Below are 12,768 nucleotides of genomic sequence, written 5' to 3' on the forward strand. Positions count from 1 at the left end.
TTTAATAATTGCCTTTTTATAATTTTAGTCAGAGTTGGCCTTGCCTACCCTGATGGCACGTGCCTGGCCCACTCACGTCACCCATTGCTTCTCTCCAGAGATGCTGCCTGTCCCGCTGAGTAACTCCAGCTTTTTGTGTCTATCTTAGGATATCCTTCCTCTTCAGTGCAGGTCCTGGCTGAATGACCCACATGTTGCGGCTTGAGCAGATCTCCTGACATGATCTCACCTAAAATCCCTTTCCTGAGGAGGTAGTTGACGTAGGTACTATAACATTTAAAAGGCAATTGGACAGGCACATCGACAGGAAAGGTTTAGAGGGATATGGGGCAAATGTGGACTGGTGGGACGAGCATAAATGGGGCATCTTGGTTAGCATGGGGAAGTTTAAACCAGCATCTGCAATTCCTTCCTACACATTTTATAACACTTTGGTTTGGTCGCATTTGAAGTATTATGTGCAGATTTGGTCACTGCATTACAGGAAGGATGTGGGGGCTTTGGAGAGGGTCCAGGTGAGGTTTACCAAAATGTGGCCTGGTTTAGCTAGAAGGAGAGGATGGACAAACCTCTATTGTTTTCTGTGAAGCACAAAGGTTGAGTGGAGACCTGATAAGAAATAAAATAACGAGAAGCATAGATGGGATAGACAGTCTGAACCTTTTTCCTAAGGTGGACATGTCAAAGACAAGAGGGCATATTTTTATGGTCAGAGGAAAAAAGTGTATAGAAGATGTGCAGGGTAAGTTTTGTACGCAGAGAGTGGGTGCTTGAAATGTGTGGCCAGAGTTGTTGGTGGAAGCAGGTACAACAGTGAAGTTTGAGGCTTTAAACTGGGCACATAAATATGGAGGGGGATGGATCACTTGCAGGTAGAAGAGTTTACCTTGCCACCATGTTTGGCCCAGATATTGTGGGTTGAAGCACCGGTGTTGTATGTTTTGTTAACTAAGGGGACTAATGGGCCTGTCCTTAGGTGACTTTTTAGGCGACTGCAGGAGACTATGCAGTCGCCACATGGTCGCCACATGTTCGCGGGTGGTTGCCGGGAAGTCGCCTTCCTGGTCGTGAGGAGTTCCCACATTCTGGGAACTAGCCGCGGCCTCATTATGGTTGCCGCAAATTTTTCAACATGAAGACCAGAATGAAGCGTCCATGGAGAGTAGTGGGAATTCTCGTGCCGTAGATGGGTCGCCAGGAGGTCCTAGTGAGTTGCCAGGAGGTCGAAGGTTATCGTAGGTTGTAGCCGATGCTGACCGGTGAATTGCATTGACTCATTGGGAAAAAAAATGTAAGCAGTTTTCAGAACCAAGGATAACCGACCGGTAATGTTAAATGTCCGCCGAGCTTCACAGCCGTGTATCACTGGCTTCTTAAAAGTTGTCTCCACTCCTTCTCCCTTCTTCTCCCCCCTCTTTTAAAGGACGTACCGTACACTGGGCTTAGCAGTCTTAATTATAGCACCAACCTTCCTGTTCATCGCGGTGTGTATCTGTATCACCTTGGCTTTGCACCGTAAGACAGCGCTCCCACCGCTTGCCCTGTCCTCCGCCCGCATAACGGGCTGGTGAAGGAAGCTGGGTGTGTGTGCTTGTGTGTGCATGTGTGTATGCGTGTGTGTATTCCACTCTGACAGTCGCCGTTCCGGTTGCCGGCTTTTCAGGCGACTGCTGGCCACTTGACAGTCACCGGCAGTCGCCGGAAAAATCGCCTAAGTGGAACAGGCCCATAAGTAACTTTTTGGGGGGGAGGGGGGAAAGAATCTATATGAGATAATGTGTCACAAGAGTTTAAACATCTTTCAGTGTGGTTCTTCTTTATCCGCCTCTGCTAGATACACAAGTTTTCAAGATACCTCATCTAGGGTCTATCGTGAGCACAAGGAAGGCATTTTTTGAATCTCACATGAAGTTACCAGTGCCAGTCACAAAGGAGAAAGTAAAGCTTGGCAAAATGCCAGCAACATTGAAATTACACAACCCAAATACAGCTGGCACCAGTATCATGGAAGGTGTCCAAGGCCCTGGTCATTATCTGAAGAATGGTGAAAATGCAGAAATCATAATAATTAAGGTAATACTTATTTGTGTGTTGAGACCTCTTCTACAAAATGTGCTTGTTATGTACCATACAATACAATGGTACTTTATTTGTGACATATACTGAGGTACAGTGACATTCATTTTTGTATACAGTTCAATGCAAGTATCACATAAGCACTTAGATATATCTTAGATAAACATCTCAGATACATTACAAGTGTATAACAGTAGCACGTTAAGCCAGTATACACACTGGCCAGTTAAGGCGCTCTTTTTGTGTTTCCGCTTGGAAGTACAGGGTTCTTGACCTGACCATGAAGGCCCGTTGCCGTGGTGGCGTTGCAGCGTCGGCCTGGCTAAGCATGACTGTGGTGTCCTTCACTGTGCCTCCGTCGCTACTCCACCTGCTTGCGATTTGGTTCATCCGGCATTTGCTTATATCAAAACCGTTCTTCCTGACCTCAAGTTTATTGGAATTCAAAAGGCCAGTTTAAAAGATGCAGAATCCACAAAGAGAATCCCCATGGCATATCATCCTCAGATGGTAATTGTTTGTTTCTGCAGTCTGTTATACCTAAAATTTCAAGTTCATAATGTTTACAGTGGAGAAAAGGATGTTGTCACTACATAGCAAATTAGTTTTAGATGTGAAATAGCAGCCCATTGCTTAAGCGACCAAAATAGAAATTCTACAATGATGAGTTAATCTTCTTTCGGCTGTGGCACTGAGTAGATTACTAACTAAGGTTAAGTACAAAAGAGTCTTGCTCAGTGAGGCTTAGTTGTTCCACCATGTTTTCATTTTGTCACATGCAGTCCCAAAATTATAATTTATTATTTATATTACGGGAGGATCGTCTCAAGGAAATAAAGTTCTTGTTTGATTGCATTTTCTGATAACACCTTGTGTCACAATGCCAATATTGCAAATAAGATGGCTAATAACTGACATTTGATAATTAAGGTCAGAATGAGTCCTGAAGAAAAGGAGCAGGAAAATCCAATCGGTACGTCTTTGCTATTTTGTGGAGTTGAGGAGATTGGAAAAGGCGGATGTCAGCAGGGCTTTGTGAAGGGGAGGTCTTGCTTGACAAATTTGCTGGAATTCTTTGAAGAAGCAAATAGCAGGACAGACAAAGGAGAGTCAGTAGATGTTGTGTACTTTTTTCTATGTAGACTTTTGTAGACTATTTTCTAAATGGGGTGAAAATCCAGAAATCAGAGGTGCAAAGGGACTTGCTCATGCAGGATTCATGCAAAAAAGTTAATTTGCGAGTCGAATGGGTAGTAAAGAAAGTAAACTCAATGCTAGCATTTATTTCAAGAGGGCTTGTATACAAAAACAGATATGTAATGTTGTGGCTCTATAAGGCGCTGGTAAGGCCGCATTTGGAATATTGTGAGCAATTTTGGGCATCATATCTAAGGAAAGATGTGCTGGCTCTGGAGAGGGTCCAGAGGAGATTTACAAGAATGATCCCAGGAATGAGTAGGTTAACCTATGATGAGCGTTTGTCAGCACTGGGCCTGTAGTCGCTGGAGTTTAGAAGAATGAGGGGGAACCTAATTGAGACATACAGAACAGTGAAAGGCTTGGATAGACTGTATGTGGAGAGGATGTTTCTACTAGTGGGAGAGTCTAGGACTAGAGGTCATAGCCTCAGAATTAAAGGACTTTCTGCTTGGAAGAAGATGAGGAGAAATGTATTTAGTCAAAATTCTCTGCCAACTCCACTCCTCCGTCTTCCCCACCTGGTTCCATCTGCCCACAACCCTTCACTCCTCCTTGGTCTTGCAATCACTTGCTGGCCCCTCACACCATTCTCCCTCCAATGTTGAAATGGTTCTAAGGTCATTGCTGCAGTCCATAGGTTATGAATAGATTTGTTGCTGGGATCACAGCTTTTCTGAAAAAGGGTCTAAACCTGAAACATCACATATTCCTTTTCTCCTGAGATGCTGCCTGACCTGCTGTTATTCCAGTATTTGCGTCTATCTTTGATGACTTGTAATGTGAGTGTACAGGGCACACATTTAAATTGCCAGTGGAAACAATAATTGGGTGTGCAGTGCATTGATAGGTGTTTAGTAATAACTCATGGTGATACAAACAGATGTAAATATGGCAGATTAAATTTAATACTGACAAACATTGATTGTTACAGGTACACAATTGATTGTTACAATTTGGTTGGATGGTATAAGAAGGGGCAATATAAACTTGCAGATTTTCCAGCTATCGAAGATAGGAGTGGAGATACAATAGTGGCATGTTAGAGGCTTTTGGTTACCTGCATGATATATGGGGGGGGGGGGGGAGGGAGGGAATATGGATCACATGTGACAGAGATTAGTTTAATTGCACCATGTTTGGCATGGACACTGTGGGCCAAAGGAGAATGAGATGTGGTCTTGTAGAGGTGTATAAGATCAAGTGAGGAATAGATAGGGTAAATGCACAGAGCTTTTTTACCCAGAGTAGAGGAATCGGGAATCGGAGATCATTGATTTAAAGTGAGGGGGAAAGATTTAATAAGAACCTGAGGGGCAACTTTTTTACACAAAGGGTGGTGGGTATATGGAATAAGCAGCTGGAGGACGTGATGTAGGCTGGTACTTTCACCATGTTTAAGAAACATGTAGACAGGTGCATGGATAGTATAGGTTTAGAGGGACATGGGCCCAACACAGGCAGTTGGGACTAGTGTAAATGGGGCATGTAGGTTGGCGTGGGCAAGTTGGGCAGAAGGGCCTGTTTCCATGCTGTATAACTCTATAAGGAGCTTGTTTTTGTGTTGTACTTTTCTATGTTCTATGAAGCTTTGCTGGCTGTCAAAGCTTTCTGGGGCATTTCATAGTTAGTACTGTGGAGAGCTCTATTGCCACTCAGTTGTTCCAGTTGGAATCATTGCACAAAAGGCCAGCAAGTTATGTTATCTGAAACTGACTAGTGTGACCATCATTGGGATGCAAAAGAGGTGAGGGAGTTGAACTACTGGTCAGGAGGAACGTCACAGTCGCCCTGATAGAGGATGTCCTGCAAGGCTCATTCAGTGAGGCAATATGTGTGTAACAAATGTGCAGACATTAGGACTGTGACATTCTCCCTGATCAGCTGTGGAACTCTCCCACCTCTTTTGTATCCCAGTCATGGTCATGCCAGGCAGTTTCGGATAATGTACCTTACTGGCCTGATGTACCCATGATTCCTCTAGGCCTCCCAATAAATAGTGGGTGGTAGATCTGCAGGCAGATAATAGAAAGATTACAAAGCAATAAGGTTGTTGTGGTGTGTGACTAATCTCCATATTGACTGGGACTATCTAAGTGCCAGAGACTTCGATTGGGCAAAATTTGTTAGGTGCATTCTGGAGAGTTCCTTGACATAGTGTGTAGATAATCTAACCAAGGATGGGGCCATGGTAGACATTGCATTGGGAAATGACCCTGGTAGGGTCATTGCATTGGGAAATGACCCTGGTAGGGACCCTGAACTGCTTTTCAGGGTCCCTACCTGGTCGGAGAGGCAGATTTTCTCTGGGCTGCACTTTCGACTCGTCCTCGCCGCCTACCAGCAGGCCTGGAGCGAGTTTTCCTGAGGGGACCGCCCAGTACCTCGGCTTCGGCGGCGGCACAGCGCTGGAGCGCTATTGCGGAGCGGGCGATGCCTTGCCCGGGTCGCCGTGCTGAGACCGCCGAGAAAAACCGCGGAGCTGCGGGACTGTGGAGTGGCCAACTGCGGGCGGCGGCCCTGGCTTTAACATCGGGAGCCTGGGATCTCTCGCCGAGATCGCCAATGGTGGAGGTCCGTCCGGCGCGGCCTTGTTGGCTTCGGAAGCCGCGGTTTCCGGTAAGGGAAGCGGCCGTTCCAAGGTTCCCATGCCGCTGAGAGGATTCTCCCGGTGCCGGAGCACCATCACCCGGCGAGAAGGGTCTGGAACATCGGGCCTCCGTAAAGGCAACTGTGGAGGCCTCAATAGGCCCGACGATGGGTGGATATGGGATGGGGACTGGACTTTGTGCCTTCCCTCATAATGGGAACCATTGTGGGGGGATGTTTTTATGTTTAAATTTCTTTATTACTGTTATGTCTGTATTCTTTCTTTATGTCCTGCATTGGCAAGAAGCATTTCACTGCACCTAGGTGTATGTGACCAATAAAATAACCTTCAAAATAACCTTTGAAACCTTTGAGCCTGGCCAGGTGACCAGTGATTCATTGGGAAATAATTTTCAGAATAGTGATCATGACCCCATAAGTTTACAGATATTTGTGGATAAAGAGAAGATTGGATATCGGGGCAAAGTGCTAAATTGGGGAAAGGCTACTTAGAACAGTGTTAGGTGGGTGCTGAGAAGAATGGATCAGAAGCAGCTTTTGTTGGATAAGTCTATATCTGTTGTGGGAGTCGTTTGAAGGCCAGTTGGTGAGAATTCAGGAGCTCTTGGTTTTGGAAGAAAGATAAGCATGGCCAGGTTTGGGAAATGTTGCAATTTTTGTCACAAGGGGCGTGACTAGCCAGACTTTGTCCTGCTCCTCCACTCATTAGCTTTCTTTCTCCACACCATTGCAATCAGTCTGAAGAAGGGTCCTGATCCAAAACGTCACTTATCCATGTTCTCCAGGGATGCTGCCTGACCCACCTTTAGACTCTTCAGTTTGATAGATTAAAGAGATGTGTTGCACAGGTGCCCTCTCGAGCAGTTCACCACATTCTTCTTCTTCTTGCATATGGCATGCATAGCCTAAAGTTGTAGGTCAACTTGTTCTATTTGATCTTTTGTTTGTGCACGTCGGGTTGATTGCATTAGTCGAAACATGGTGGACCATGTGAAGGTTGCAATCTCCCACCCTGTGCACCACATGAAACACTCTTTATCTACAATTTAAATCTGTTGTGAGCTATAATGAACACCGAGTTCTGTTTGCTACTGATCATAATATCTGGGCCATTGAAGCAGAGTACCAATATTGATATCTGTTAGTTACTTAGAGGGCATTGACTGCAAAGAGAACTTGGACTGATTTGGATTGTTTTCTTTGGAATGTCAGAAGTTGAATGAATGAATGAATGAATGAATACGCTTATTGGCCAAGTATTTACATACAAGGAATTTGCCTTGGTGCTTTGCCCGCAAGTGACAACATGAAATACAGTGACAGTTAAGAATGATACATAAAACATTAACATTAATAATAAAACATTATTGTATTAAACACGTGAATTAAATAAAATACCAGAGCAAAAGGAGGCTACAGATTTTTGGTTATTGAGTAGAGCTACTACTCGTGGAAAAAAAAGCTGTTTTATGTCTGGCTGTGGCAGCTTTGACAGTCCGGAGTCGCCTTCCAGAGGGAAGTGATTCAAAGAGTTTGTGGCCAGGGTGAGAGGGGTCAGAGATGATCGTACCCGCTTGCTTCCTGGCCCTTGCAGTGTACAGTTTGTCAATGGAGGGAAGGTTGCAGCCAATAGCCAATGAAGGGAGACTTGACAGAAGTATACGGTATAAAATTATGAGAGGCATAGATAGGGTAGACGGTCAGAATCTTTGTCCCAGCTTGGAAATAACAGATACCAGAGGATATAACTTTAAGTTGTGAAGGGCAGTTTAATGGAGGTGTGCAGGGCAAGTTTTCTTTACACAGAGGGTGTTGGATGCCTGGATGCAGTGGTTGTGGTGGAGACAGATATCAATGATATTATTTAAGAAACTTTTGGATAGGCACATGGATATGCAGGGAATGGTAGAATATAGACTGCCTGCAGGCAGATAAGAGTTGGTCTTGGCATCATATGGGACATTGGCATTGTTGGCCGAAAGGCCCCTTCCACTGCACTGTTCTATGTAATTATGTAAAGCCCCATAGTTTTAATCACATTTAAGGGCAAAACATCTGTTACCTTTTATTAACACTTCATATTTTAACTAAAAGAATGTAAATAATATACTTTGTCTATCATTTATATAAATCATTGAAGTAGAATGCAGTTTGTACTTTATTTCTACTTATAGTCAGAGTGCAACAGATTTGGTCCAATTCAGAAGCACCCTGTCATAGAGAAAAGAAGACAACTGATTGGTCTCTGTCAGGCCATTTGTGAGACGGTTCGGTGCTCACCATTTGACTCGAGGCAAACAATTTCTAAAGAAGTTAAGGTAAGGTGTTCAGTTAATAACTTTTTCTCCAGAGGGATCTCCGGAAGATAGATTATTAGGTGTTTGAGTATATGAATCTCCACAAAAAAACAATCCACCAAGTAGTTTAGAAAACAAATTGCATTTTGGCCTTCATTGCCCAAGGGGCTGGAGTTTAAAAATGGGTATAATTTGTTGCAATTATACGTAGGAGTTTAGTTTTAGTTTAGTTTAGAGATACAGTGGAAACAGGCCCTTCCGCCCACCGAGTCTGCGCCGACCAGCGATAACCCGTACTCTAGTGAGGCACAAGTTACAGAAGCCAATTAACCTACAAACTTGCACAGCTTTAGAGTGAGGGAGGATACCGGAGCACCTGGAGAAAACCCACACAATCACAGGGAGAATGTACAAACTCCGTACAGACAGCACCCATAGTCAGGATCGACTGGGGTCTCTGGCATTGTAAGGAGGCAACTCTACCGCTGCGCCACTGTGCCATCTCCTGCGGCTCGCCTGGAATACTGGAGAAAGTACAAAGGAAATTCACCAGGGCATTTCCTGGGATGGCAGAATTGACTTATCAAGTGAGACTAAATAATTGCATTCCTTGAAGTTTAGAAGAATGAAAGATGACATTATTCATACTTATAAAATCCTAAGGGACCATGACAGTGTAGATGGTGGATAGACACAAAATGATGGAGTAACTCTGCAGGTCATGCACCATCTCTGGAGAAAAGGAATAGGTGACGTTTTTGGTCAAGACACTTCTTCAGACTCGGCCTGAAACGTTACCTATTCCTTTTCTCCCGATGTGCTGCCGGATTGGCTGAGTTACTCCAGCATTTTGTATTTATCTTCGGTATAAACCAGCATCTGCAGTTCCTTCCTACACAGGATAGATGGAGGGATAGTTTCATTAGTGGTAGAGTCTCAAAGGAGCGGATTTAACTGCAAGATGGTGGACATTTAAAACTGAGATACGTGGACATTTCTTCTCATGTGGTGGATCATTGAAACTTTATCCCCTGCAGGTCGTGGAAGTTGCATCATTAGAAACATTGGCTTAATTCTGCTCCTAAGTCTATGATCTTCTGATCTTGAATGGCACATAAGAGAAGTTGAGGCCAGAGTAGGTCCATTATGATCATATTAAAATGGCAGGGCATGGTGGCCTACTTCTGCTATTTCCCTGTGTTCTTTTTGTATGTGATGTATGAAAAACATTATTAGTGGATAGCCATATTTGTTTTTTATTATCACGTGTACCCAGGTACAGCAAAAAGTTTGTTGTTGCATGCTATCTAGTCAGCGGAAAGGCTATCCATGATTACAATCGAGCCGTCCACAGTTTGCAGATAGAGGATAAATGGAATAACATTCAGTGCAAGATTTGGTCTAGTCAAGTCCAATTAAAGATAATTTGAGGGTCTCCAATAAGGTAGATGGTAGCTTAGGATCGCTCTTCAGTTGTTGATAGGATACTTCAGTTGTCTGATGACAGCTGGGAAGAAACTGTCCCTGAATCTGGAGGTGTGCGTTTTCACACTTCTCTTCTTGCCTGATGGGAGAACGGAGAAGGGGGAGTGACCAAGGTGAGACCCATCCTTAATTATGTTGGTGGCCTTGAAGTGTAAATAGAGTCAATGGAAGGGATGGAATTTTTTAAGTTGCCACAAAAGTAGACCATTGATACCATCTTTGATAGACACAAAAAGCTGGAGTAACTCAGCGGGGCAGGCAGCATCTCTGGAAAGAAGGAATGGGTGACATTTCGGGTTGAGACCCTTCTTCTATCTTCGGTTTAAACCAGCATCTGCAGTTCCTTCTCACACAATACCATCTTTGAGATTGCTGCTGACTTCATTTTTGTGCGATGGAGTGTCAAGTTTCTGTGTAAAAGTATAAAACCAATCGTGACAGATTAGTGAAAAGTAAGAGCTCTTAAATTTCCTAGATCTTACAGGTGGTGTTTAAGTGGTGTGTTCTTGCATGTGGTAATTGTGGAGAGCTATGCAGGAGTGCAGGTTAGAATAAGCTAGACACAGGCTTACTGTGACTATCTATGCCAGGCCTATGGTATTTAATGGTGCCTCAATTTCTTGCCATTAATTTCACATTGTTTTGTTCCTCTTCTTGATTTTAGGAAAAGACATCGCCAACCCTGCAAGAGCGACTGCGATGTTTGCTGATTGAGGACGCTAGTAACCAGGAAGAGAATGAGGTATGTGTCCAAGATTTCTGTATTGTTCAATTGCTGCACCATCACTCACTCCTAGAGGGCCAGGCTAGTTATAAATAATGCTAACCAATTAAGGAACTTTCTCCACCCCGCTCCCCCTCCCCCACTATCTTACTGAGCTGAAATGAGAAGGCAGCACAAAGTTGATGTGCAGCTAGGATCAGAAGCAACATGAACAGATTAATTAGGTATGACAAATCCTGTGTCCACTCTGGGGGGTGTCAGCAATTGTGACTCCATAGTCTTTGTATCCAGATGTGACAAATGGCAACTCTTAATTACATTTAAAAAATAATGCAGTCGAGTTCTATCAGACCGAAAAATACACCAGACTCAATATACTTCACGACTTGAGCTCTGGATCATCTCCCTGTGTGCTTGCTGATGGAGAAGTGAAGTGACAGCAGATGACATGTAATATTTGTTTTCATGCCACTTATGCAAACCTATTCTGGTTTGGTTTGATGAGGCCCATGAAGAGAGCTTCTTTAACAGAACGACAAGAAAGCTTTTAACAGAAAGATTGAGGCTCACTTTGGTATTATTTTAAAGGAGAACAACTTTACTTAGGCTGTTGCAGGGATATCAAAGGCAAATGCTTCCTGACGTGTTTCGCCGGTGATGGTTCCCATCCGTCTAATATTGCTGCTGATTTCTCAATTTCTCCTGATCAAGTTCTCCTGATCCTGACCCACCCCACCTATCATCATCATCTGCATGTGTAGAAAGGAACAGCAGATGCTGGTTTATATCTAATTTAGACACAGAATGCTGGAGTAGCTCAGCAGGTCAGGCAGCATCTCTGGAGAATTGGAATAGGTGATGTTTCAGTCTTCAGACTAAAGAAATATCACCTATTCCATTTCTCCAAAGATACTACCTGACCTGCTGAGTTACTCCAGCATTTTGTGTCTATAATCATCTGCATAATCAGTCCCATTTCTGACCATGACTGCGTTCATCCCTCTGTGCTTTCCCTTGCCTATTCTCCACATGAACTTCAGCCCATTGATCTACTATAGCTTGCTCTTTACCTTACTTTCCACAATCTTCTCCCTGACCAATTATACATAAATGACTTCTCTGAGTTCTATTATTGGCGGAGTTTGAGGAGGAAAAGACTTACTGCAAATCCCATAGTGTTAAGCTGGTGTATGCAAGACCTTGGATCTGGCGTACTGTTGATAGATAAATTCGGACTGGACCATCGCTCCTGTTATCATCACTGCTATGCTGCAAAAACTGAATTGCAGATGTGAAGTCAACAACAAGGTAGAATTTGATTGAGTGGATTATCAGATGGATGTAGCAAAATTGAAATGATTAGTGATCAGGGGAGTTGTATCTGACACAAATATAGGTCTGTGTTGTTGGAGGGCAGCTATCTTAGCCCCAGGTATATTTTGGGAACAAAGTTCTACTTGTGTTCAAATGTAGGTGCCTCAGAATGGTTCCTCTGATCCCTCTGCATCAGAAGATCAGAAGGAATACTTGCTAACAATAACGGAGTTCAGTTCCATTTGTGGCTCTTCTCATAATGAAACAGGTGATGACTGTTCAGCAAGCCTTGATGTTGGGAATGGAGTGATCAGTGGCCGGCAATACTAACAGCATTAACAAGCAATGAACATCTCCCAGAGGAGTATTTGCCACCACCCTATGACCCTCAACAGTGCTGCACATTGGTGCAATTGCTGCCTTAAGGGCCTGTCCCACCAGCATGCGATAGCATGCGTCTAGCGCGACCAAACGTGGTCGCTTGAGGCGTACGGCCCCGTGTGGCCGGTCCCACTTCGATCGGCGGAGGCGTATGAAGTCGTGCGGGGCTGGTCTCGACATCGCGCGGGGCTCCAAAAATCTTGCACTGTCCGAAAATCCCGCGCGACAACAGCCTGTCTCCCCGCAGCCGCATTGAGGCCATACGCAGCACCTCGACGGGCGTATGCAGCGTCTTGATGGCGTACGCTTAGCGCGTGGAGTTGCGCGATGACATCACCGCCCGGCGTGCCGTTGCGCGATGACGTCACCGCCCGACACCGTGCAAAGTCCAAATTCAGTCGGCCCGCCTCCTGCCCAGCTGATTGGTGAGTATGATGTTGGGACCAGCCCCGCACAACTCCATACGCCTCCGTGGTTGGAAGTGGGACCGGCCCCGCGAGACCGTACGCCTCAAGCCACCACATTTGGTTGCGATAGACGCATGCAAACGCATGCTGGTGGGACAGGCCCTTTACAGCGCCAGAGACTCGGGCCTGATCCTGACTATGGGTGCTGTCTGTATGGAGTTTGTACATTCTCCCTGTGATCGTGTGGGGTTTTTTTTCCGGGTGCTCCGGTTTCCTC

The 12,768-nt window shown here is 44.7% G+C and overlaps 1 protein-coding gene across 1 annotated transcript in view; it reads left to right on the top strand.

The window, feature by feature from the left end:
* Nucleotides 1–12,768, top strand: part of LOC116976912 — a 73,202-nt gene that overhangs the window by 8,321 nt on the left and 52,113 nt on the right. The window contains exons 5-7 of the mRNA XM_033026970.1: nt 1,835–2,073; nt 8,058–8,201; nt 10,330–10,407. Coding sequence (XP_032882861.1) covers nt 1,835–2,073; nt 8,058–8,201; nt 10,330–10,407 — 461 coding nt within the window. The remainder of the gene's footprint in view (nt 1–1,834; nt 2,074–8,057; nt 8,202–10,329; nt 10,408–12,768) is intronic.

Source organism: Amblyraja radiata, chromosome 9 (assembly GCF_010909765.2).
Source record: "Amblyraja radiata isolate CabotCenter1 chromosome 9, sAmbRad1.1.pri, whole genome shotgun sequence".
NCBI lineage: Eukaryota > Metazoa > Chordata > Chondrichthyes > Rajiformes > Rajidae > Amblyraja > Amblyraja radiata.